The following is a 26,551-nucleotide window of genomic DNA, read 5'->3' as shown; positions in this document are numbered from 1 at the left end:
TTTGCACAAGCCTGCCTTATACATGCGAGACGTTTTTTTTTTGTCTTGTTTGTGGCTAGTTTGCAAAAAAAAAAAAAACATTTATCCCAACATCCATTTTTTTAAAGGAGGTTTGAGGTGCCTGAAACCCAACTGCTTTGATACATGTACTTCAAGGGACTGTTCATACACACACACAATCCGACATCTGCTCTGTGTAAATCTCCAACCGTATAGAAATGACTGATACATACATTTCCCCCTTTGTTTTATTGTGCAGGTTTGAATGATAAGTAATCCTGATGGTTGACACCAAGATGTGTTTGTGTGTGTGTGTGTCTCTGTGTGTGTCTTTTGGCTTGTCTGCAGCCAGCTCAATAATAAGGAGTGAGGGGACTATTCCCTTTCTCTCAGTGCACCTTACTTCCCCTTCCTCAGTCATGTGCACCTCCCAGGTGAGATCATATGTAAGCGCCAGAATAGCTGCCTTCCACTAGCTACCTGTGGACTTCAAAGCCTAAAACATCTTTCAAATGCTGTATGTGGTATCTTGAGAATATATGTTCAGGGATAAACAGGCCTTTTTTCCTGGATGTCTTTTTGAATACTAGAAGTATGTCTTTGACCCAGTGGCAATCTGATTTAAAATAAGTCTATCCCATTATGATCTAACCATCATCAAATTTAATAGCATGACGCTATCCCAATCGATCTTTACTGGCCAATTATTCTCTGTGTGCTGACTGCCTTGCAGCAGTGGCCAAGTTGATTTGAATGCTATCCCACATTTAGCCACATTTGTGCAAGGCAGTCAATTATGTCCACTCACAATCAGCGTGTGCAGTTCAAGAGCACTTTGGGCTCCCAGGAAGAGATTTTAAGGCAGTGGTCCTATTTTGAATGTCACTAGTACCCAGGTGGCCTGTAAGGTTTGAAGGCAGTAGTGTGGATTTAAGGCAGTTGCCCTCTGTCGCCTGGCCTCCCAAGTCAAAAAAGGTCTCTTTTCAAGGCTCTTCCTGGTTTTATCCCACCTCCCGCGGTTCATTTGGAGGGTATCACCACCAGTGGCGGCCCTCTCTTCGGTCTCCACATCAGCACCTGAGCGTCGTTTGCATTCGGCCGGCCCATGGCGTTAGGCGGGATGGGCTCCATCCGGGTGAGGACCCGTGGTTGGTCCTGATGTGGCCGGCCTATGAGACGCGCCCGAGAGCCCAGGGGCTTGGAGGGGTCAACAGTAATGTCCACCCTCATACGCCACTTGATAGTCTGTAGCAGGATTTTCTCGCGGGTGCCGGCATTGAGCGCCACTAGCCAGGTGGTGAAGCTCTGGTCCCGCTTGATGTGCGTGAGCAGCGGCACGTTGCTGTCACTTACGGGCACGGCCCAGGTCACGCTGGGGTAGAAGTTGTCGTTCATGCTGACGGTGAAGCGCGATGGTTTGGCTGTGGGACCGGCTAGCGTCACTGTCTCTGTGGTGTTGCCGTACCAAGGGTAGCTGACGCCGTCTGAGTCGCTGATGGCTCGCACCAGACCTTCACGCAGCTCGGGAAGCTCCCAGCTAGACCTTTTGAGGAGGAAGAACATTCATTGTAAAGACGAAAAATAACAGAATAGGCCTACATGCAATTACGTGCCAGACTCTTAATGTCCTGAAGGACATTCCAATAAAGCGTGGGTATAGTGAAAGGTAGAATGGGCCTACCCTACATACCAATCTAACTATGTTAATCAGTTAAGTTTTAACTGCACGTTGCAGCACAGATTGCTGTAGGCCTAGGCTGCAACAATTAATCGATGTAGTTATCCATTAAAACAATAGCCAACTATTTTGGTAATGTTTAATCCATGAGTAGGTTTTCAATCTGATTCCACCTTGAATGTGTTCTGGTTTACAACTGGTTAAAACTGAATATCTTTGACATGTGGACGGAACAAGTATTTAATGGTGTCATGTTGGGCTTTGGGAAATAGGCCTACTGATATTTTTCACCATTTCTGACATGGTGTAGACCAAATAATCAATTAATTCAGAAAATAAGTGACAGATTAATCAACTGTTAAAATAATAATTGTTAGTTGTTGCCCTTATGTGAAGTTTCTAAGTGAGCCCTTATGTGAAGTTTCTCAGTGAACCCTGTTAAAGATATGCTCAAGAGTTCCCAACATCTATGAGCCTGATTCTATCAAGTCTTTGTTCAGGTGTACAGATATAATTACAAAACAGTGCATGGATCACACAAATCTGCCCAGGGTCATCTGGGAATAGATAGGCTACTGTATTTTCATTGTGTTTAGATTATTGAAGGATATTTTTTTACAAGATTGTAGACTTTAACCAGAGCAGTACAAAGTTAACTCATATTGCCATTCTAGTAAATTTGTCAAATAGCCTACAATAACTATAGGTGATTTGCTGAGCAGGTCTGATTGGACATTTCTTTTCACACCATCTATTTTTAGATAAAGCATATTGTTTGTGACTTTAAGCAGCACAATATACATGTTATTACACTGATATGTTGATTTGGCCCAAACATTACCTCAACAGGTCTTTGGGTTTCATCAGTGCCACGAGAGCTCAATCTGTATCTTCAACTGTGACCCTGGTGGTTGAGTGGACCTCTTTATCTGAGCGCCATCTGTCCCTCGGTCCCTCGGTTCTCCAGACTGTTCGCCCGCACCCCAGATTGGATTAAATACCCCTATGCATATGTCTCCACCTCCAGAACGAACAACACCCCCTGAGGTATCATCAGAGCAGCTTGCGCTTAACGGCTCTCGTCAGAGTGTGTGTGAGTGTGATTTTGTTCTATCTATATTCTTTCCCTCCCCCCACTGGGATTCTGTCCATGCAGCCAGAAGTTGGAGCGTAGGAGTACGTCAGTGTGTTCCCCTCTCTCTATCTTTTCTTAATCATTGTGGCAAAGGCCGCCAAAACATTCAAGAATTTGCCTCCTGTCGTCAGACCTTCTATTTTTATCCAATGGCTTCGCCTGTGTGTAAAAATCAATTAGTGGGTGTTTGAGTGAAAGAACAGCAAAGTGAGTGATTAGGACAAAACCACTTGAGCCCACTTAGTTATGCGCGCACGCACACACACACACACACACACACACACACACACACACACACACACACACACATTTCTGCAAACCCAAACCATTTCTGGCTGCATATCAGTATCCATGTACCTTGTAACCGCACAAGTTAGGCCACCTGAGATGGTCTCTGATCTGCTGTGGGGCTGCATAGTCTAACATTTAGCTGAGAAACTAAAGTCTAAATAATAATGTAACTGAATAACGACAGGGTGAATGACCGTGATGGACACTTACATGCCAATGTCCCCATAAGTGTTGTAAAATTCCATCTGTGTGCACGCTTGAATCCAACCAACAACCCAGGTCTCGTTCCTGGGGATCGGAGGCATCACAACCCGAGCTGAGGCCTTGAAATACGGCGTTTTGTAGCGCAGCACTATAGGAGAGTTCTCCTCAATCACTGTCGGAGTGTGGTCTATGGTTGCCAAAACATCATAGACAACTATATTCTCGCGTTTGATACGAGACTTACAGGCGATGCTTTGGATGCAACCCATGGCTACAAGCGAGAGAGCCAAGGGAACAGACCAGGACTGAACAGCTTTCGAGTTTGGCAAAATACACATCAATCCTGACCACTTTCCATCCAATTGACAACACAAGTTCATTCATCCAATGGAATTTGCTTATTACCTGCTCAGTTTATATTCACATATATCCTCTTTGTTTTGCATTTTTCTGCAGTATTTTGACTTGCGAATAGGATAGTGAAGAAACAAGCTATGTATACCGGTGCGCTTATTTTTTTCATTGAAGAGGGAGATATTGATCAGGTTTTTGTGGTTGACAAAACGCTATTCTCAGTTGCCCACCGATGTCTCCACGCCTGTGCTGCACTGCGCTCTGTGATAGCCTCTCGCCGCAGCAGACGGCTCCCCGGACTCGAATATCCTCGTTCACTTGGTTACCCTCCTCAAAACATTTGCGTGTCCTTTTGCAGATATCTTCTCGCTCTATCCTCTTCTTCCTGGCGCGTGCTGTCATGTCACTATCTTAGCGGGGAATCAGGCGAGTCAGGTGTGGCGGGTCGCTTCCTTTTAGGCTACTTGCGACGGTCGTGATGCTTGTTGATTCGGCGGAGGTTAGACTACTGTGTCCACCCTTTCTTCGGCACAGAAAACCGGCGATTTTGCTACATCTATCGGGAAACAAAACAAAACGAGATATCTCTGGACATAAGCTACATGAGAGCGAAGCCTAAAGGAGATCTCCTGCTCCTGTTTATCAAATGTTTTCCTGGAGCTCAGCCGCTTCACACAGTCGACACGTCCAGATACGAATACAATGACATATCCTCAGCTTGTGCTTCCAAGTCCTGAATCTGAAGACTCGTTGCATTTTAACGTTGGCTATATCTTCGAAGGACAGTCGTTTTGGGTCACAAATATATAGCCTCGGTGCACTGCCTCCCTGGTGACAATGCTGTCGCTGTTCAGTTTCTCATGGTGCTGATGATGCTCAGTGAGCTGAAGGGCGGGGGAATGAAACGTGTGGGAGTGTGAACTGTTAGTGATTTGGATTTGTCCTCAGTTACAATCCATATAGAACTACTTGTCATACACAACAGATGGAATTAGTAGCCTGTGTTTCATTAGGCCTACTTAATCACTTGGTGTCATGACAAGAATGTGAATTTGTTTTACACTGGCGAAAAGGCTTCATGGCTTTAAGAACAGCGCAGTCGGTCTTCATCTGTAGGCTATCAAAACGTGCCACTTTTCCAACTCGATAACATAGCAGTGAATTGTTCTGACAGAGGGATGTCTATTCGACTTCAGATCTTGCTGAACATATCGGTGACACACGAATAACAGTTATAGTCTGTTTTGTTTCTGGTTTTCATTATCGCTGAAATTTGCATTCAACAGCATTACAGGCGCTTTCAGTCGGCGTTTGCAGCCATTCCTTATCCCATTCTCAGATGTGTCCCTCAGGCACTGTTTAAACCTGACATCATTTCAATCGATGAACAATGCAGAAGCTATAAAAAAAGGCCGGCCACAATTTCTGCAGAGTTGATGAGGCTTCCCATACTTTATGAAGTTGATGCAGTAAATTGCTGTGAATCACAATCCCAAGTTCCTCTGTGTTTCATGTTAAGATTAGCCCTGGCAGAAGAGTTCAGGATGTCTCTCTGTTCTTGAGTATATTTGGACCAAGATATATGATCATTAACCAGATGCAGAGATAAATGTGTCACTTTGAACACAGGTATATGTTGCAGTACTGTTTATAGCTCAGAAATGAATCCTCCTTTGCTGACTACTGACACAAGTGGGGTCTGATTACAAGCGTCTGATACATAGGCACGGTCACCATTGCTGTGCAGTGGACCGTATTTGATATTCACTGCATGTACCTGCATTTCAACAGACATAAACAACAGGGGCAGTCAAACCACCAGCATCACTTCCATGCTCTTCCCTTAAGAGGAACACTGTTACCGGCTCTGTCTTTGCTCTAGTGATCACAGAACATAGACACCCGCCATCATTTTGGCTCGAACAAAGATAGACTATTCAAAGTAGTAGCTTAATTAAAATAAGCCATATAGCTTCTTTTCAGATATAAGGCTATCATATTAGTCAATCAGATAGTAACTACATGTTTCATGGATGAAGGGATTGAAGGCTCTACATTTAAGAAACCTACTCATGTCTGGATAACAGGTGGAAGAAATGTCATTTCAGCCATTGACCTCAGGTTGTTTGCAAAAAGGTGCTCTCCTCATGAACATTTTGTAAATGACCTTCGGTGGGAAGACTGGTCATTTGTCATTCATCTAATGGCTGTTGGAGAACACATTCCCGCACACCCAGGCAGCCTTGCATGAATCCACACTCTCTGTGCTGTTGCTAGGCAATGAGACCATGCAGATGGACCAGGAGAAATTTTGCTCCTTAATTGATGGCTTTTCACGTAACCAAGACAACCTTTTGGGGATGGACTTGTGTTGGCAGATTGGAAGTCACAAATGCCTTTCTCTCTGACTGCAGCGCTGATGGACACGATGACGAGGAGGGCAGTGAGTTCCCTCGAGTTCAACATCAGTCTGTTCAACTGGTCAATCTCCACACTCAGTGAATGTACTTCATATTTGTGCTAAGCAGAGTGTTATGACAGATTCCTGGAATATATTTATCTTTGTGATTAGTCTCTCGGTAATTTGAACTGGAGATATATTAGACATATTCATTCATTCCTCTGATTTCATTAACCTGCTTTACATTAGTGTTTGAGGATACTGGCATTGTAGGTCTGTTTAGAGAGATGATGTGATCAGTGGCCACACAGATTACAGTGAAGACTTTTCAAAAACAGTTTCTGTTAAATTAATCTGTATTCTCTTCTTGTGAGAGTGAATGGTAACCTGACCAAATCTGTTCATTTAAAATGTATAGTCTTTCTGTATCATTGGTATCTTCAAAGGATTGTCTACTCCCTTAAACTGTTCTAGGATAACCATCTTAACCAATCTCAGTGTCAACTGTTGGTTCAGGTAAATTCCATGCTATCCCAATCAGGAACTAGCGTAAAAGAAGGGTGTCTTTAGGTATTTCAAGTTCCAGGAACCCAGCATACAGCGTTTAATCCATGAAATCCAAATCTTGGTTTGGAGTGATTGAAAGATGACATTCAGTTAAATAATTCCATGAAATTAACAAATTAGTGCAATACCATTTTATACCTTAATAGGAGGTGATGCGTGAAATAAAGTAACATAATTCATGAGACTAAAATAAGGCTAGATTCTGAGACTGGGTAGCAACAGTACTCTGCAACATTTCTGAGTGCATTTGACAACTGTGTCCAGTAGGTGGTGGTCAAGTTTTTAGATGAATAGTGATCTACCACATCAAATGCCTCCCGGTCTGTTGCAATCACAATCCAAAAGACAAGCTTTGTCTTACTGAGAGAATATTAGGCAATGAAGTTATTAAGAGTGACATAAATTATTTAATTAAATACAATCAGATGTTACTGATATATTAGAAATCATAGTGCCTGTTATAAACAGTATTTCAATAACAAGTTCTATGAAAGAAATAATTGTTCATTAAAATATAGACTTTGAAATTGAGTCGTTAATGCCATTACACTTAGATTATTAAGTAATGTTATAGGCTTGTGGGATGAACCCTCACGATGGCAACAGACTGAAACTGCTATAGTTGTTATCCTGGCTAATCGAGGGATCCGGGGCTGTGTGTGCAGAGTGGGCGTCTGCTCTTTTCAAAAGGAAGACTTTGGCGTGTGGTCTACTGTCCATTTGTGTGCCTAAGACTTCAGGGACATAATAAGGAGCTGATCCCACCTGTCTGAGCTGGGCTCGACCTGAGCAGGACAATGGAGAGGGAGAATGGGGGGAAGGGGACGTCCAGTACACAGCTAGAGACCCTCCCTGTGGACTATCCTAAGCCACAGGTGAATGAAAGATGGGTGTGTGTGTGAGTGTGTGTATGTGGGGGTGTAACATTGGTCCCATTTGTCTTGGGCAGCAGTTAATGGGTAGGTTAAAATACACGATAATCCCAGTGTGGACAGGCCCATTAGTGAGTGCAGCCTCTCCACTCGCCACCTCTTCTGCCTGCCAGCATTCCAGACGTGGTTTCAGAGCTGCCACTGGGCTACTGTGGGTCCCATGGCTTTCCAGAGGAATCACTGTTGAGCTGTTGCCATCAACACTAAATTACTGTGCATAATGGAACCTAACACATAAACACGTATAGACAGGGACATAAAGTGTACTTATAAATAGAAATACACATAGGTGAAGTTTTTTATATAGCGTCTGGTGTGAGGGGAAATTATATTTAGCATTAAGGGACATGATACAGCTTTGACAAAAAGCTTAAACTGGAAATATGGCTTCATACATAGGTTTGTATTGACATCTGTTGTTTCCATGACATGGTATAATGCAAAATAAGTTTTAATATATCTATTAAGTTTTGATTTTTCTATGAAGTCTGTTGCTCTTATGTGTTTTAATTGAGTCTGACAGAGCTATTGTCTGAGGGGTGTGGAGTGTAACACTCATCTGGTTAGAAAACACATTTTCTTTTGACCTTTTCTGCTTTAATGAAACTTCACAGAGATAAAGCCTGAATGGCCAAGCTTGGCTCTCTACCACAGCATAGGGGTGTGCCAATATCTGTGTGTGTGAGTGTGTGTGTGTGTGTGTGTGTATCTGCGTGCATGTGTGTGTGTGTCTGCGCTGTGCAGCGCAGTGCATAGGTTTGTGTGTGGATGTGCATGACATGCTGATGTCACATTCATTTGTGTAGGAATGTGTTCTGTATGGATTTGGGAGCACACAGGTCCGTGCCTCTCGGTATCTCTGTGAAAAGGCTGTCTTATTACGGCTCCTCTCCATGCGATAAAGAAATGGGAGCTGCTGCTTGTCCGGGTGTCTTTCAACGCCATGCAATGGCAGAGGTGATCAGGGACGCCCTCTGACAAATAAGCAGCACGCAAGTGATAACCCAGCAGCCTGATTAACACACTCTGGCTGGGACTCAGAATATCAGCCTCCACAATCTCATAAACACTGGCAAGAAGCTCTGGAGTAAAATTAGCACGTAGCTCATTAAATAGAAGTGCTCTGGTTTTCATGATGTATCTGTCAGTGCGTGTGGAGTGCATCATGCAGTTGGAAGTAAAGTTTAAATTTACACTTTCAGATGGAATTGGAATTTCTTAAACCTGGTGCAACACTGAGCTGCTGGATTTAGAATAGAACTTTTTTTAATGAGAGTATCTTGTTGGTAATATGTAATTGACCCATTAATGACTTAATGTGACTAGAGTCACATAACAGTATGTATTAATGAGGAGAGTAGGATAAAATTGGATATAAAAAGGAGAAGAAGATCACAGACCTACAGGAGCCCAAAGTAATGAGCGGGAGGCTGAGGAGCAGGGAGGGAGAAGAGACAAGGAGAAGTGTCTGCTGACAGACAGCACTCCAAAGAGAGATGGGGAGCAGAGAGGGTGAAAGAGGCCCCTTGTCCTCCAGGGCCCTCGCTGCTCTCTCCGCGCTCCGCGCCGTGCGCTTGCTGAAACTCTGACGTCCACCGTAGGCCTCGTCTGCGTCATTCCGTCACTCTGTCGGACAGGATGATCGGCTGCTGAAATGCCCGAGAGCATAGCAAGAGCACACTGAGTTTCATGTGTGATATGAAATTTGTCCAGTTTTGCTTGACTCTCGAACAACACCTCATACCCCCCTTCCCCCCTCACCCCCACACACTCCATGGCTCCATCCTCCCCTCCACCCACCCACCCACTCACTCCAAAATCCCGGCCAGAAGTTCTTAGTCACTATGTAGTCTGGGCCACACAACTCTCTAGGAATCCCCCTCTATACACAAGACCATTTCCCTCCATTACTCACAGCCGTTTCAACAGTGTCCTAAACAAACAGGAATCAGGAACACTGCACACTTAGTGACCTTGGGCAGATGGGATGGCCGAAAGGAGCTAGCCTCTTCTTGTGCACTAGTTTTTACATTTTATGAGATCATGTAGCCGATAAGTGAGAACAGACTGTCACGGGTTGCTGTTATATGTTGATAACATTACCAAGGAAATCTGGACGATTTGTTTTGGGACCAGAGGTGAATAGGACAGCACTAAATTGAATAAAGATTCTGTCACTGGACCGTGGTTAATGCTGAGGATTAGCATGTTATTTACTGAATACCAGGTGTCCTCTCTCCGTCTGCAGTCTTGTGAAAGCTGGAAATATGAGAAGAAATGCAGGCCCATGACCTCTGTTAATAACAGTCAAGTTTTGAATTAACATTTTTATCCATTTTATAAAAATAAACACATATTGTTGATTGATATGCGATAAATGTTTTCACAATATTTTAGATCTTTTATTAATATTTGATCCTGCAGAATAGCCTGGCTAACACCAGACCTCATCTCATTGAGATGGGGTCTGGGAACTACACATTCATTTTCTCGTATTTGAGACGTCGTTTACGAATGCTCAGAGCCGTTTATTGGGCGCTACGAATGTCTATCAAATGCGTCTGTACCTTAACCTGACTCTTGCCAGATGAATTTCTCGCCTAGCTCCACTCACATCCATCTGGGATCGCTTCCGTTGAGAGTGATTTCGGCACCAGATTTTATGGTAGAGCCAATCAGGACGCAGGGCGGGAGTTTCATAGATGTGACGTAGCGTAGCGACGAAGCGACTGTGAGACTGTTCTCAGCGTCATGGGTTGGCTTCGATGTGAGTGGTTGAAGTAGCACATCAATAGATGACGGACAAGTGGCTTATCCAATCATATGCAAGGATTTTTGATAAGGCCCAGCCTTCTGAAACACCACTCCAATGGATCGATCCCAGATGGATGAGTGGAGCTAGGCGGAACAAAGTTCATCTGGCAAGAGTCAGGTTATCTGTACGTAGCTCATAACCGCTTCGGTGTGTCGTCATCGTCTTGCTGCCCCACCCCTCCGTTCTGTGATTGGTTCCTTCATTGAGGTGAAAATCGGGTCCATGGAATCCAGGCTGCCTAGCAGGGCGAATTAAATGGCGCACGTAAGGCAGCATGAGGAAACCCAGGCTAGCGCATAATTTATTCATCTCAGCTTAGGTTATGATTGCATATGAATGCTGATGAAAACTCAGAGAAGATGCTGGCTCTTCTCTTTAGAGAACACCCACTGTTAACATCATGCAATACTTGGGTGTAAGCACTTTCACTTTGATGTTAAGAATAAAAAGGCACTTCACAATGTTATGAAGTGAAACAGTTCTCCATGGACATCTTAATCACACTATATTCACAGTGATGAATGGGAAGGTCTTCAACCAGTGAAAGTGCTGGCAAGTAGTCAGTCTATGATCAGACATGTCTGTCATTGCATCCAGTCATTAAGGTCTCCTTAGAACAGGCAGGCAAAAGTTGCACGCCAATGTAATACTGGCCTTAATGACCCGTGTGGCACATTGCCAAACAGAATATTAGATTTACCTATTTTGACACGAGACTTGGGGAAGGAAACTCTTCTTTCGGAGGTCTTTGCCTCCGCCTCGTCCATTAATTCCACCTTGGCGGCCATTATCCCTTACATATCTCCTAAATATGGTGTATAAATCTGGCCTACACAATGCCTCAGACATGCAGCACAACGTATCCATTCATGCTGTCCTGGTATTTGATAGCTGCATAGAATAGTGTGCTAAGAAGCACAGCACTGCTGACTCCATGGGTGCACAGTAAGCAAAGGAGGTGGTGAGGAGGAGGAAGAGCAGCTGGCGAACGATCGACCCCCAAAACCACCACTCTGTCTCTCCGACGCATGGGGAACAATGGAAGTGCAGTTGCAGCAACAAGACAAACACCTGGAGTCCCAAAAAAAAAAAAAAAATGTCTTACGTAATGGATCTGGCAGGAGAACAGCCCAGAGGAGTATGGGAGATAGAGTGGAGTTGTCAATGGGCAGTGACGGAGCTAAACAGTCTGCCGCTACACAGCATGCTGACAAAGACCACCAAATTATCCCAGCATACCTCCAGCTGAGATCAGGCCGCGGAGTCGGCCAAACTGTATTTATGGCCCAGACTTCAACAACCACAACTCTTTCCCAACCAATATTAGATTTCTTTTTCTGACTTGGGAAATGAATGGGAAATGTTATCACAGTTTCTCTGTGAAAACAAACTCAAACCAACCACATACTCACGCACACACGCACACACACACACACACACACACACACACACACACACACACACACACACACACACACACACGGGGTTTGTTCATGTTAAACTGTGGTTTTGTGAAAGGATGTTGTCTGATTGACTGAAACACAAGGGACTGTCTCTGGAAGAGAAAGCTCTTCTCTCAGTCATGCATGACTTAAGGCCTGGAGGGCTCGAGGTGCTCACGCCTGTCACCAGGGGTTTCCTCAAGGTCACTGGAGGAGCTCTGGGGCTGACACAGCAGACGCCATCCAGGAGAATAGATTAAACGTCCAGAGAGTCACACACACACACACACACACACATACCTACCTACCTTATAAACCAATACCATACAATAACACACACATACACTCACACCAACATAATATCAGTGCAACATCAGGACATGAACATTTCAACTCAAAACACCATTATCCAGTTAGGCAAGTCAAAGTTCCAATGAGAAGGTTTTGTGACAAGGGACTGAAATACTGGACTAAATTACCAAATTACCTGGATCCTTGGAGAGTCTGACATAACACGACTGTGGCAATATAGAAGCAAAAGCATCCTCATGCAGTTAACAAGTTCAGAGCTTTGCTCGAGGAAGAGAAGTTATGTACATGTAGATGTGTGTGCCCATGTAAGAGAGAATGAATGCTTGTGTAATCCATTTTATGTATGTGTGTGTATGTGTCCCTGTGAGTGAGGAAGAAAAGATGTTTGTTTCTCATTGTATGTGTGTGTGTGTGTGTGTGTGTGTGTGTGTGTGTGTGTGTGTGAGTGTATGAGGGAAAGAGTGTGTATGTGTCTAAGTGTGTGTGCATATGAGGGAAAGAGTGTGTGTGTGTGCATGTGTGTGTGAGTGAGTGCGCGTGTGTATGTGTCTGTGTGTGTCTGTGTGTGTGTGTGTGTGTGTGTGTGTGTGTGTGAGAACCATGTAGGAGTGCTTTAGCGGGGCAGTGTAGCGTGCAGTACAGGAGAGCGGCAGGCAGAGCCGACCTGAGAGCCCCTGCTCTGGGCTAATCCCTGTGTTTTCAGGAGCCCTGGCCCGTACTTGATGAGCTTGGGCAAGAAAAGGGGCTAGCGCTCTCTCTCGCTCGCCTCGCTCTCCTGCTGTCCCCTCACTCTTTCATGCACTCTCGTTTTTCTCATGCTCCCCCAATATGTTCACACACACACACACACACACACAGAGCCCCCCCAACCTCTCCATAACCCACCCTGGAGCCGCAGTGCGAATGAATGAGCTCCAAGTGTTTGGTCAGCAACTCTCTCTCTCTCTCTCTCCCTCTCTCTCTTTCTTTTTTCTACACCTACCTCTCTCTTCCCCTTTTAATGAGTTGCCTTCTCTTGTTTTGTTTTTTCTCTCTCTCTCTCTTTGCACTGAGAAAGGAGAAGAAACTGTTTTGGAGGGGAATAGAGAGAGAAGACCTGAGAATGGATTTTCATTGGACGGTTACCCTCCCGGCCGGCTCCCACTGGACTCAGAAGCTGACAGCTGTGGCATGTTAGCTAAACATGAAACAGGAATCCACTGGGGACAAACCTTCAGTGTGAAGAGTCTGGGGAAAATATACAAAGACATCCCAAAATGAATATATTAATTACTTTACATTATAATAAATAAATTAAATGTATGTATGCTGCCCTCTGTGATACGTTTTATGAAAGCACAGAGGTCACAGACCAATTGTACTGTGGTAGTTGTGGTCCAAAGCATTTAAGACTTTCCCAAAACTATCTGTATAAACAACATTCATCCGGTTGTCCAAATAAAATGTTGAAATAAGTTAAAACACTTCTAGACATCACTATTGGCAGATGTGTTTGCTTTCAAATTCATTGGTAATGCAGATGTATTTTGTAATATTTTTGCAATCCAACAGACTGAAAAATTGTTTAGTCAGGGTGGAATTCAAATCAAGACAGAACTGGAACATGTTATAACCTAAAATAATCTACACTCTGACAACTCTGACAGCTCATTTGAAAACCACAGAGCTGTAGTGGAGGTTTTATGGAGACACAGAGACCTGTTGCATTGACTGCATCTGGAAAGATTTGGTGTGAGATTGATCTGATCTGATCAGCATTCCTTTGACAATGTCTGTGGTGCTGTCGAAAAAAAGAGAACATAATTTCAGTAAAATACATTTTCCTCGGCCTGACGCAAAGCAGCCTTGCAGTGTGTTGCTGTGACTGTTGACTGAGACAGCATTATTATGGAAGAGGACCGTGTGAGGAGAAGGTGGGAGAGAGGGAGGGATGTGTATAAGTGTGTGGGAGGTTGATGGTGCTGCTGCTGGTGGTGCTGGTGGTGGTGGGGACATGGGGGATTACTATGAGGCCACAGGCCCTGGGGCGGAGGGGCTGTTTCCTGGCCGCAGCCCCTGTTTGTCCTGCCTGACCTGGCAGCACTGGGGGCAGATCCTGCTTGGATACACCCCCGATCCCACGCCTGTCTGAAGCTGTTAGCCAGCGTGTGTGAGCGGCTAGCTAGGCTTAGTGTAGTCTGGGCTCGGGGGGTGCTGATGAGGTGGGGCTGAAGCATAGGGGCGGCTGCACTCTTTGTGTTGTGGTGGCAGAGCGGGGGCAGGACAGAGGCTGATTGGTGGACGCGGGCCGGTTTACGGTTTATGGTTTATGACTTTAGCTTGATTCATTGCACCATTTCTTTCATATCAGTCTGCGGGACAGAGGCACTGAATGGACACTGTTTGCTTAACCTTTGCTTTGAACGCGTCCAGCATTCACAGCCCTGACTCCCCTCTCAGGCCACCACACTCACTGTCTCTCACACACGTTGGTCTGAAATGTATCCATGCTCAAAGACCAATAACAAGCAGTAAACAGTATTAATGTTTTCTCAATACAATGAAATACTCTCATATACTTTGAAATTTACAAATTCATTGAAATATGGATATGTAAATAGCGATTGGTGTCTGACAATGTTTATCAATTTTTTTGACCACAAAATATAACACACAAACATAAATCTGTATCTCTTGATTATTTAGAGTGATAACTTAAAATGTTAGGATTTGCCAGTAAGATATTTGGAATTAAGAAGCCTATCTAAAACTCAAAAGTTTAACAATCACTTGAAATCGTCTGGGTGTATTAACACCTTTCCCAAATAGAGTAAATCACATGCTGAAACTTTGACATGTCACACCAATGCTTTTCTGCGTGGCTGCTGTGTGTCTGTCTTGGACCAACCTACCCCAGAGTGGAGGTTTTCTGTTCCCTTTCCAAAAATAAAAATGAAATCAGGGGATATTTACTTTTCTTCCCTTGAAGCTTTCACAGCTCAATTGGTTGTTTTGAAAAGTCTGTTATTATTTTTCAATTGCTGGATTGAGTGTTGGTTTGAGAAGCCCGTAGCTGACTCCCTTGCTGTTATTTCTGGCCTGGGTATACACTGAAGTCTGAGCAAACTGAGGGAGAGAGAGCAAGGGAAAGAGAGGGAGAGAGGGAGAAAGAGAGAAAGAGAGAGAGAGAGAATGTCACAAAGGGTAGGTTGGTGGTCATTTCCATTGATTAATTAGCCAGGTTAATTTGCACTATTATGGTGGAATATGGTATTTGGTGAGCTTACCTGTCTTGCACTGTGGACATGGTAATACAGGGAATTCACTTAGAATAGTCTGCCGTTAAAGAGACGTTTAGTCTCAAAGACAAATGGGAGCTGTGTCTGAGGTGGGATGTGCTATAGAATGCGGTCACCTTTTCCCTTCACAGACCCACAAGATTATCCCTAACCTGCTGCTAAGCCCTCTCTTGTTCATAGCCCTGAAGTTCTCTTAAGAAATCTTAGCCCTAAGCACCTGGAAGTTGTTAGATGAGCTCGTTCAGCCATTGGACCTTATCTTAAAATCTTTTCCAATTATGTATATTCCAGGTGCCTGTGTCAGCCCACATACATGTTTGATGGTCTGTAATAGTACAAATTCTGGATTTATTTATTTTTTATTCAGCCTTGAACTGGAATTAACCTAAATGGACCATGATTAACCTATTCAAAACATATTCTGTCTTGGTTTCACTTCTCTTTTAGCAGTTGAGTGTAAATGAGAGTGCCTTGTTACTGATATTACAGACATGAGCTTGCTGGACTGAAACTTTGGCATTTGGGAACATCTGACCATGCACTGCTTGTCAGTGGGGAGAGACCTAGCCCATTCTCGTCATCATGGGGCAGCCAGTGTCGTCACTCTAGACTAGCTTATAAAACTGTCGGCCTCTCACACGCACACCTGGCTAGAGGAGTACCAATAGACAGAGGGAGGGGAGAGACATTATCACACTAATAGTACAATAGTACAATAGTAGTATTCAGTTCAGTGGACTCTTAAGCGCTTGTTAAACCAAACCATCACCAGCCATCTACGGTGTCTATTTTTTTTCATGTGGCTTTGGGACAGCAGCTTTACAACCCCTTCCAAATCCTCGTTACTTTTATGAATCTAGCTAACTTCTCTTACTTCTCGGGCATGTGCAACATGACGGCGGAGTCGCAGCACTCGCCAGCCGAGGCAGCCAGTCCAGTGGTGGTGTCACCCAACGTTAGCCTGGACTCGCCGATACCGCCATCTCTGCTACATCAAGCTCGAACCAAAGATGGGGTTCTCATCAAGTCCGAACCGCGGGGGAGCAGTCCCAACACTGACCGAGAGGAGGGGGTATCTTTGGGTCAAACTGAGGAGCATCTGCCGCCAAGTGGGAGTCGACGTAGGAAAAGGCCGGTACAGCGAGGAAAGCCTCCTTATAGTTACATAGCCTTAATAGCTATGGCCATAGCCAATTCCCCTGAGAGAAAACTCACCTTGGGTGGTATCTATAAATTCATCATGGAACGCTTTCCCTTTTACCGCGAGAACTCCAAGAAGTGGCAGAACTCAATACGACATAACTTAACATTGAATGACTGTTTTGTAAAGATTCCAAGAGAACCCGGGAGGCCCGGTAAAGGCAATTACTGGACACTGGATCCTGCCGCTGAAGACATGTTTGACAACGGTAGTTTTCTGCGGAGGAGAAAGCGGTTCAAGCGCACTGACGTAAGTACGTATCCCGGCTACATGCAGAGCTCCAGCGCCTTTACGCCAGCACCCATGGGTAGACCGACATACCCAAACACACTGTATCCTGGAATGGCATCCAGCTACGGTTCACAGCTGGGGGGATCCCCTCACCCAGCCATGCTACATCATTACCAGGCCTCGGCCGGGGTCGCCCAAGGACAGCCGAGGATGTTCAGCATCGACAACATCATTAATCAGCAAACGGTCATGCAGAGCGGGCCTGGAGGAGAGCTCAATCCTCAAGCGCTTGGTTTGGGCACTGGCGACCTAGGGAACATGTCGGCCAGTTGTTCAATAACTGGCACCGACCCCAGCTGCTTTCAAACGCAGTCATTAAATCCCACAAACATGCAAAGTAGAAACAGTGGCGCCCTAACTTCAAATCTCACGTCAGGGTATCCTTACACCACCTCGGGGTCTCCTCCTCACTTAGCAGCGGTTTCACAATCCGGTTTCTCACCGGGTAGCTCACAGGTGTACTGTACCGGTAACAGAATATCGTTACCTCCTGTGCGCTCTGGATCTTGTGCCGAACACACAGAACAGCTCCTTGGACTATCCGGCCCCGCCATGAACTCCTATAACAACTCTTACATGAGACAGACCAACTTTGCCTCAGGCCTTGAACGGTACATGTGAGAGAGACAAGCCAAAACCCAGAGACTGATGAACGGCCAGTACATTCCAGATACCACAAACATTCCAGACTTTTGGTGTTGTTTTAGTTAATGATTTCGTTATCCTTGTGTATGAAAATGTTTAACACTTGAATAGTCTTTTGACAGCATTGTAAAACCTACTGACATCAATTTAAATGTAGGCTGTGTACTGAGTGTTGATGTGGAATTGTGAACGTCTCAAAAGTATGTGATAGCTGTCATCATATTTAAATGAGAACAACAATTTATGTAGATGGACAAATATGTTTTCTAAATGTATAGTTTTAATGTGAGTTGTTATAGATATTTTAAAATGATATTTGTTGTGTAAATGGAAATATTAGTTAATAAATTGTGGTCTATCCAAAAGCTTCCACTGACTGTATTTTTCTAATAATTTTTGCAGTATAATTCGCGGCTTAGTCCATGGTGTCGTCATTATGTTTTCAATTCTAACAGGAGAATAATACCCTTTCACTGAAGTAGGCCTAATTATTGAGCCCAACTAGGCGTACAGAACTATATTTTAGGGAGGTGTATACAATTGTATTTTAATACAAAACACGTTTAAAAAGTTTTATGATCAGATTTTATGCAGTTTTACAGCTACATTTTAAGGCAAATATTTTACATATTTTACAAGGCCTTTACTTTACGTTGTAGGCCCTCCCTAAAGCCAATAGAATAATTTAATTATGTATCATCGCTTGGCTAATGCCAAACAAACACAAAACAGTAGTGCGCAATACTTTGACATCCGCAATATACCCTATCCACAATCTTGGGAAACGGTGTTCCAAAAACAGTCTGTATAGGCCTATGACATCCATTTAGATACGAAGTACGAAGGAGCAAAGTTTCAAGTCAGTCTAGGGGTTCTTGCCTCCATGAGGTAATTCCCAGAATAAAATCCAGTCCCAGCACAATAGCAGGAAAAAAGTTTTTTTTCAGAAATGAAATCCATTTGCAATATACTTCCAGTCAAGTTCAAATAATGACCACATTCTCGAACGTCAGGCCTAGCCTAATTCAAGTAGCCTATGAAATGGGATGAGTGTATGACTTCTTTTAAGTAGGCTAAACGTATTGACAGGCGCCCTTTCCTCAGGTGAGCTCAGCCGCAAAGGTTGGTTGGTTGGTTTTTCGAACGAAGATGGAGCGACATCTTGCGATTTACATCTGTATAGCTACTGTCTGCAAACTAGTCTACACCCTCCAGATGCAACACAGTAGATCTAGCCATTTATGTGGAAACTAAACGACAGCCATTGTCATTTACGTGCGTCTTGTAATAAAAAGGACTAGGCTATACGTGACAGCGCGCATGGAATCGGTTCATCAGAGCAATATCATAGAAGAACCTTTTGTAGTGCTTCAAAGAACCCTCATGGTGATAGTTCTTTGCAGAACCATTTAAGAGAAGGTATGGAAGTCTTTCTGAAGAACCATTCTTTATGGAAGCATAGCGTGATAAAGAATCGGTTCATCAGAGCAATATCATAGAAGAACCTTTTGTAGTGCTTCAATGAACCCTCATGGTGATAGTTCTTTGCAGAACCATTTAAGAGAAGGTATGGAAGTCTTTCTGAAGAACCATTCTTTATGGAAGCATATAGTGATAAAAATAAGCATTTAACCACCTTTATTTTTTATTTATTTAGAATGTAGGCCTAATAAACAAAGCATTTTATGAAAGTCAGAGAAACCTTTCTGTATAGGAAATGTCTCCTCATGCTCCAGAAACTGTAGGCTATTTATATATGTAATGCATTGTTCTTATTCTTTGTTCTTTCAACATTAATATAACTTAATAAAACATATGGGTTTGGAAAACCATTACAAGTATGTGTGTTATCGAATAAGAAGTACTGAAGTAGGCTACTACTAAGAAATTAAACACCTTGACTCTATGTGAGGGGGACAGTACCACCCACAAATACCCACTAGATGTCAGTGTCCTAACGTGAACAATAGGTTCAGAGTTTTCTGAGTAGACCTCACGTCTGAATGAACTTGAGACTGAGGATCACATCAAGATGTAGGCTAAGGTTGATCTGGAAATCGCTACATGGGTATATTGGCAAATTATTCCGAATCTATATGTGGATATGCATGTGATTGCCTGTAAAAAAATAAGGAAAACATAACAAACAAGGAATAAAAATGAGGAATTCCAGAGTCTAACTGTTTCTGTAGCCTATAGCCTACTCAGCAACCTAATTGGGCCTATTGGGGCCTAACAAATTATGCATTCTCAGAGTCCGGGTGACTCGATTCTCCTTCACGACAAGGGAGATGTCATGACAGCGAAGCTTCCGTATCAAATATTTAAATCAACTGTGCCTAAACACTGCGATTTTCATTTGTATAAATCCTACGGCCGATCTTCCTCTGAGTTATTTTCCGCCGTGATTAATAATAATTTGCTTTTCAGACATTATTTAAACAATCTCTTCCCCAAGATATTTTAGCGAACATGTCCACGAAAATACACGGATGGAACCCAATAACAGTTATAGACATTTCATTTAATTTCTGTACATTTCAGCACGTGTTTTGGGAGAATATGTGCAGTACCAGTGAGTAACGTTATAAGACCATTTGGTTATCAGTAAGATCATTAAGTTTTCCTTCGGAACAAACAGCAAAATGTATCATTCTTACCGAGGTTTGCAGGAGGTCATTATGGAGCATTACTGCTGATATTAATTTACAGTCCATTAAACGTAATGGACCATGCCCTCGACTGGAAGCCTTCAGTCAGACAGATGAAGTGCAGATGGAAGTTAAGCGTGCTGGCTTTACGTGCCTATAGCACTGCTGACTAATGAAACGGAATGCCAGTTGAAATCTTCTGCTGTCGAATTATTATTGCACACTACATACCTTGTCATCTGCTCTTAGTATGACGGTGACGAATTGAAGCAGGTTGCTGTGGGGTGCTTGCATGTGTGTGTCCGTCTCTCCCGTGTGTTGGAGTGCATGTGAGTTATGTGGAAAACGTGGATGGATGGTATTTTGATTTCTTGACAAGCAAAACATAAAACCCGTGAGAAGTGATGTGGGATTAATGGCCTGGGGTGCACTTAAGGGGTAGGATGCGTTAACATCTCCAAATACCGATTTGTTAAGATATCCAAAGAGACATGGAATATTATTTGAATGCTCTAGATCATTATTTTGTCTGCATGGTACATGTGTGCGCATATGAGAACGGGCGCGCGAGTGGCCTGCAGTGTTTTACATAAGATTATGTCCAAGGTAAAAAGTCACATGAAGAACGAGGACAATTCTTTGGTCATTGTAATTTCATTAGAAATTTAAAAATAGCTTTAAAAATGCCCTAAATGGCAGAAATCGCTATTTCAAAAGCAAGCAAGAAGACACTACATGAGGACTTGAAGCCCATTCAGTTGAATAAATAGCCTACAATTGCTACCTATTTATAAAACCAAAGCGATGGAACAGAAGGACAATGATAAAAGGTCTGATAAACAACTTCAGACAAAAAAGTAACTAACAAAAAGTTAGATATGATTCTTAAAGGAAAACGACCCAAGTGTTTAAAGTTACCATCTATTTTTCAACTGCCATGCAGCCAACATTTTCCACATAGCAAAATACATCTTTGCAATTTTCTAAATCACCTGGTAAATTGCCATTTACTTAAGCTATAACTTATTATTGTTACCTTTATCATCAAAACACATTTATTGTAGACCCAACCAAGGTTAATTGCAATAGTTATTCAGAAATAGGCCTTTCATGCTTAAGTTATTGAAATGTTGTTAAAATTTGTCAACATCTAACTGTTGCAACAGAGTAGTTTAATATTAATATTATTAATATTATTACTTTTGGAATTATTTTTCTCATTTTCAATTATTGTAATAACCGAAACGCATGAATTAGCCTAGCCTACCTTAATTATCGAATTTATATTTTGATAAGGACATGGAATAATGTAGAATAATGATTACTAAATAGCACAGTAAATGTCATGTGTCATGCACATGTATTTTTTAAAATGTCAATATTTTCTCTCTTGACATAAATATCAGCCTGCATCGAAATCGATCATTTATTTTATTGCTCAGAAATACAGCTGCAGGCCATACATTTCGAAATCGGGTTACAGCCCAAATTGGATAGTTAATCGAAATGCTGATTAATTCATATATACCTGAGATTACCTGAGGTGAGGATGAATATGCCACCATGGCTCAAGTTCAGGTATAAGCACTGTGGACATCGCCTGCAAGATCCCCACTTCGCTCGACCTGTCCTCGGCCAATTCATCTAGTTCCTGGTAGTGTGACATAGTGGTCATGTGATCCACACAGTCAAATAAATACTTTTTGAGAGCCGCAAGGGGGTAGAGTCTGTAGCTCGCACTGAGAGCAAACGAAGTGTCCGTACGTCAAAATACTTTCATAAACTCAAATAAACTTGGGTGGTTAGTCGAAAGTAACTACACGCCGAAATCTTTTATTTTTTGCGGGTTGACGAAGAGGCTGTTTGTGTGATCTGCGAGGAATATGATCTCCATGAGTTATATTTAGACTGCATGCCTTATTGACTCATTTGCACCTCCAGTGACGAGTTTTAATCAGTGATAGAAATAGGTAATGTAGCGCTTTCTTTCGGTTTGCTCAACAATAGGTTTCCCATGCGACTGAAGAACGAATTCAAAGCGTGTTTGATTTTTGGAGGAGCGGGAATTCTTTAGGAGTGCTCAACTCATTGACTGGCGGGCGAGAGAGACTGAGGGATCTACGACGCGAAACGGTGGAAAGGAGCGCCAGAAGACGCGTCGAACATGACCCTGGGTACGGATATGTCCGACAGCTCAGCATTGTCAGACGATGTGGATATAGATGTTGTTGGAGGAGACATAGCTGTTGTGAAAGATGGAAAATATCTGCACCACCACAATTTCCACTTGGACAATGACTCGGACGATACTCTGTCTCAGAATGCAGGCGAAGGCGCTTCCTCCCCTGGTCACAACAACTTGGACTGCCCACCGGACCGAGTAGGAGTCGGAGGGGATGGCGGCCCAGGAGACATGGCAACAGAAAAAGCTAGTAAGAATACACTTGTAAAGCCTCCATACTCGTATATTGCCTTAATCACAATGGCTATTCTACAGAGTCCCAAGAAACGTTTAACTCTCAGCGAGATCTGTGAGTTTATCAGCAACAGGTTTCCGTACTACCGGGAAAAATTCCCCGCTTGGCAAAACTCTATTCGTCACAATCTCTCCTTAAATGACTGCTTTGTGAAAATTCCCCGAGAGCCCGGCAATCCTGGCAAGGGCAATTACTGGACCCTCGACCCGGATTCAGCCGACATGTTCGACAATGGGAGTTTTTTGCGCAGGAGAAAGCGCTTCAAGCGCCACCAAACCAATGAGATTCTCAGGGACGCAGGGGGGTTCTTGCCCGGGTTCGGCTATGGCCCATATGGCTATAATTATGGTCTTCAGCTGCAGAATTTCCACGCTCACCATCCCTATCATCCACACCACCCCGGAGGCACTTTCCCTTTTCAAAATGCACCTTGTGCTCTCCCTTCCCCTGCCTCCATATTTTCCACGCCACACTCCCTTCCATCGCTTTTGGGGGCCGAACTGAGAAAGCCATTTTACCCCCAGCTAAGCCCGACACTGCCCGGGCTTCCTCCACTCAAGACAGACACCAGCACTCCCAGTCGCCCGTCCTTCTCTATAGACAATATCATTGGTGCAACCAACTCGCCGGCCTCGCCATACAACGCGCAGCAGGGCAGCCAGACGCAGATCCTGGCTATGCTGACCCCTTCGCTCGCATCGGCTTCCAACCACTTGAATCTCGCACAGGATAGTGTGCTGCAGCCGACCGCACAGACTTTCGCAAGCAAAACTACAGCTATGAACAATTGTCATTACTAAACTGGGGTCAGGCCCCTAAAGCACAGAGTTCCTTTTATTCCATTCTGGTATTGTCGTCATTTGTTAAGGTAGGATAAATATTCTTTGCGTAACTAAGGCTTTTATTCTTCGCTCTCCTAAAATAATATAAGAGAAAGCAAACGACCACGGTAGGCTACTTATATTTATGAATTGTAAATATGTAAATAGCATAAAATGGATTAATAGGAGAGTCTTATTTAGACGAATATATGAAAAATCAAAAAAGTAAATGTGGAGCATACAGTCTCACCTTCGTCGGCCTGTGGCCTGATGCCTCAACTTTAAACGGAAGACCAGCTGTTTGACTAGAGAGAAAATAGCCAACACCTTCTGCTCAGATGCGATACATTTTCTTGCTGACATAATTTGAGATTTTTTATTGCTATGTCCTTGTTTTATATATTATGTGAGTTTGTGAAAAGCACTGTTAATACCGAGACTGAATACTCAGGTTTTAATTGTTTTTGAAGCACATTGCTGGAGACGACAGGGGCTGTAAATAGATCACATGCTAACATTTCCCACTCGCCCCTTTGTTCTTCACATAGTGGTGTTTAGGTGAATTTATAATTATATTATTTTATTTTGTCAATAGGCAATTATGTGGTTTGGTGTAAATCGCATTACCTCTCCTGTTTGACTGTTGTACATACGTCCCCTAGGCTATTTCATTGAAAGTAATCTGTGAACAGTTGTTATGTGTAAAGAAAGACGAAACACTTAATGTCCATGGGTCATTTTTGTTGTAACGACAAAAAATAAATGTTTGTGAAATTTTACATATGTTTTTCTAAACTTTTTGTTTACTTGCTGAAGTCATTCTTCGTGACCCTGTCATCAGAAACAAACTCAGTTGAGTTTAGAGCTATATCTTCACCGTAGGCCTAGTTCTAGTAGGCCTACCTGGAACATGCTTTCTAAACATAGAAAACTTGCTGCTGTTGGCATTTTTTGTTATTGTAGACACTGGGTGTATGATGTGACCTTTACCATGCACTATAGGCCAGTAGGCCCATTTCCCTTGACTGTAGGAACATATTATATCTTAGTAGGCCTATATATTCGCATTCAACAGGTGTACAGTTTATAGCAACTTAACACATAGCCTTTATTTCCTCTAAATTCAGCCACTAACCTGCTATAGTGTTTTGTACAATTTCGGTGCCTGATAGATAGGCATACAATCAATCAGCAGTATCGTGTACCTCTTATAGAAGTAAGAAAACAATGTTGTTTTTCATGTAGGCTCCTAGTGATGCCTCACGCCATAAGCAAAATCTAAACTAGGCCTATTTCTCTTGTGTGGCTCTAGGGGCAACGATAATGGAGTAGTATTTGGCGAGTAACAAAGCGATAAATGAATGGGGACATCATGGCCTGAAAGCCTGTAATTGAATGTGAGAGTTCTACATGGATACCCACGATCTCTTGAGGATTCGTCGCTAATTTGTAGTAGCATTTTTCACCCGTTTGGACTCTAATCCACGTTAATGCGCTTCCTTGCCCGTTTGTTGATGTTGTGCTGAAGGCGCGCTCCCTTGGGTCTGAATGAGCACCCAGCAAGCGGTCTCACAGGACAAGCCACACACATTTACCTCTGAAAAGCGATCTTCTTAAAAGACGTTCGCTTTCATGTCATCTGTCCTGTTACGGGACACGTAGGCTACAACAGAGACAGCAGGGATCTCCGAGTAGGGCAAAAAACAGAGCCTTTTTTGAGTCGGCCGAGCACATGGTCTTATATCCAGGGAGGCACAAAGCCTCTTTTATTTACCAGCTCTGTGTGCAAATAGTTCAATTCACTTTGTGCGTTGCTTCTGACAGCTGATTATTAGAGCGGTGGGTGGGAGGCCTGATACCCTGAACACACTCGACCGAACACTCTGAGGGGAACTCCGTTGCATTAGATGAGATATTATACTTTTACATTGTGTTTCCTCTTTTGCACTTCAACATAATTGCACTTCATAATCTTGCTAAATAAATAAAGACATGGATCGACGTTATCAACGTTCTTCTCAGATACACGAGGGTATAATAAATTACCCTAAAACATTTGGATCTATGTTCATGGTGATATAAGATATGGTCTTAAAATAAACCGTATAGGCCTAATATTACAAACCACTGAATGATCAACAACCGATCTTCCGGCAAAAGATTTTGGTCTCAGGTCAGATCTGACAGATGATGAGCATTTTATTATGAGAGCAGAGTTTCCATTTTAGATCTGTATTTCTGTAACCTACTCGCTAAGCGTCTTGGGGCCTATTTGAAGACACCGAGTTGTTGTCATTATGCATAACTGCCTCTTTTATCCCCAGGGAAATGAGCAACTCTGATTCAACCGAAGGTTGAGATGAAAACTAACAATGAGTTAGTTTATATAAAAATTAAAGAAAGACTCTCAACTTGGTCGCCAAGACATTAGAGACCATTTTGACTTAAAATGCTCGCTGTCACCGAAAAGCTGTAGGCGTAAAAGAAACTAAAGGGCGTTTGTAAAGATGATGAAGCAAATTTAAGACATCTATTTAATGGCCTACGCAGTTAGACGACTCGGTCAACAATAATAATATTATTAAAAAGATGAGTGACGAGAGTTTGTTTATGTTCTTCAACTCTCTTGACAACAGCACTAGCACGAACAATAAAAAACAGTCTCACACACACACACACACACACACACACACACACACACAGACACACACACACAGCCTTTGTAGCCTGTCTTTATTTTGTGCTTAAATGTCATGTCAGAATGTGTATGTATTTTTTGTAACCTTTTGCATTTACTGATCTGTCAATTGATTTATCTGTATGGAATATTCAGGGACAGGTGACAGGTTGGTGTTTCAGAACAGAGCCTGTTGTGGCAAATAGACCAATCCCTGTGTCGCAGCATGGCTCTAGGAGAAAACACAGATTTGTCCTTTAATCCAATCGAACGTGTAAATCATAGGTCTTAAGGCGGCTCTCTAAAGTCTTTACTCTTTCTAATTGCTGTCTCGATTTTTTTCTTTCTCTTTTTTTGCATGCGACGCAAGACCACCCAC

General features: G+C 43.1%; 3 protein-coding genes and 1 long non-coding RNA gene across 8 annotated transcripts in view; 2 read left to right on the top strand and 2 right to left on the bottom strand.

Moving 5' to 3' along the window:
* Window positions 1–70: 70 nt before the first annotated feature.
* On the bottom strand, window positions 71–3,601 carry fam78bb (family with sequence similarity 78 member Bb). The gene is made up of 2 exons (XM_042058127.1): window positions 3,315–3,601; window positions 71–1,543 (listed from the first exon to the last, which is right to left on the bottom strand). Exons 1-2 carry the CDS (start codon window positions 3,575–3,577, stop codon window positions 1,021–1,023), a joined length of 786 nt encoding a protein of 261 aa, XP_041914061.1. The 5' UTR covers window positions 3,578–3,601; the 3' UTR covers window positions 71–1,020.
* Window positions 3,602–13,119: 9,518 nt separating this feature from the next.
* On the bottom strand, window positions 13,120–21,836 carry LOC121678226. Its single transcript, XR_006021189.1, has 3 exons — window positions 21,736–21,836; window positions 13,830–13,911; window positions 13,120–13,358 (listed from the first exon to the last, which is right to left on the bottom strand). It is a non-coding gene; the product is annotated as an uncharacterized LOC121678226 (long non-coding RNA).
* On the top strand, window positions 16,260–17,522 carry foxe3 (forkhead box E3). Its single transcript, XM_042057572.1, has one exon. The coding sequence runs from the start codon at window positions 16,260–16,262 to the stop codon at window positions 17,520–17,522; it is 1,263 nt and encodes a 420-aa protein (XP_041913506.1).
* Window positions 21,837–21,852: 16 nt separating the features above from the next.
* The window catches only part of foxd2 (forkhead box D2), a 79,016-nt gene continuing 74,317 nt past the window's right edge, over window positions 21,853–26,551 (top strand). For 2 of the 5 annotated variants that reach the window (XM_042057576.1, XM_042057577.1), the window contains exon 1: window positions 21,857–22,629. In XM_042057576.1, the coding sequence (XP_041913510.1) occupies window positions 22,362–22,629 (268 nt within the window). In that variant the 5' untranslated portion in view covers window positions 21,857–22,361. Of the gene's footprint in view, window positions 22,630–26,551 lie in introns of all 5 variants that reach the window. The other 3 variants (XM_042057573.1, XM_042057574.1, XM_042057575.1) reach the window with 3 other exon arrangements.

This window comes from Alosa sapidissima, chromosome 12 (genome assembly GCF_018492685.1).
Source record: "Alosa sapidissima isolate fAloSap1 chromosome 12, fAloSap1.pri, whole genome shotgun sequence".
Taxonomy (NCBI): Eukaryota; Metazoa; Chordata; class Actinopteri; order Clupeiformes; family Clupeidae; genus Alosa; species Alosa sapidissima.
Note: the sequence above shows the minus strand (reverse complement) of the source record. Positions and strands in the feature narration are given on the sequence as shown.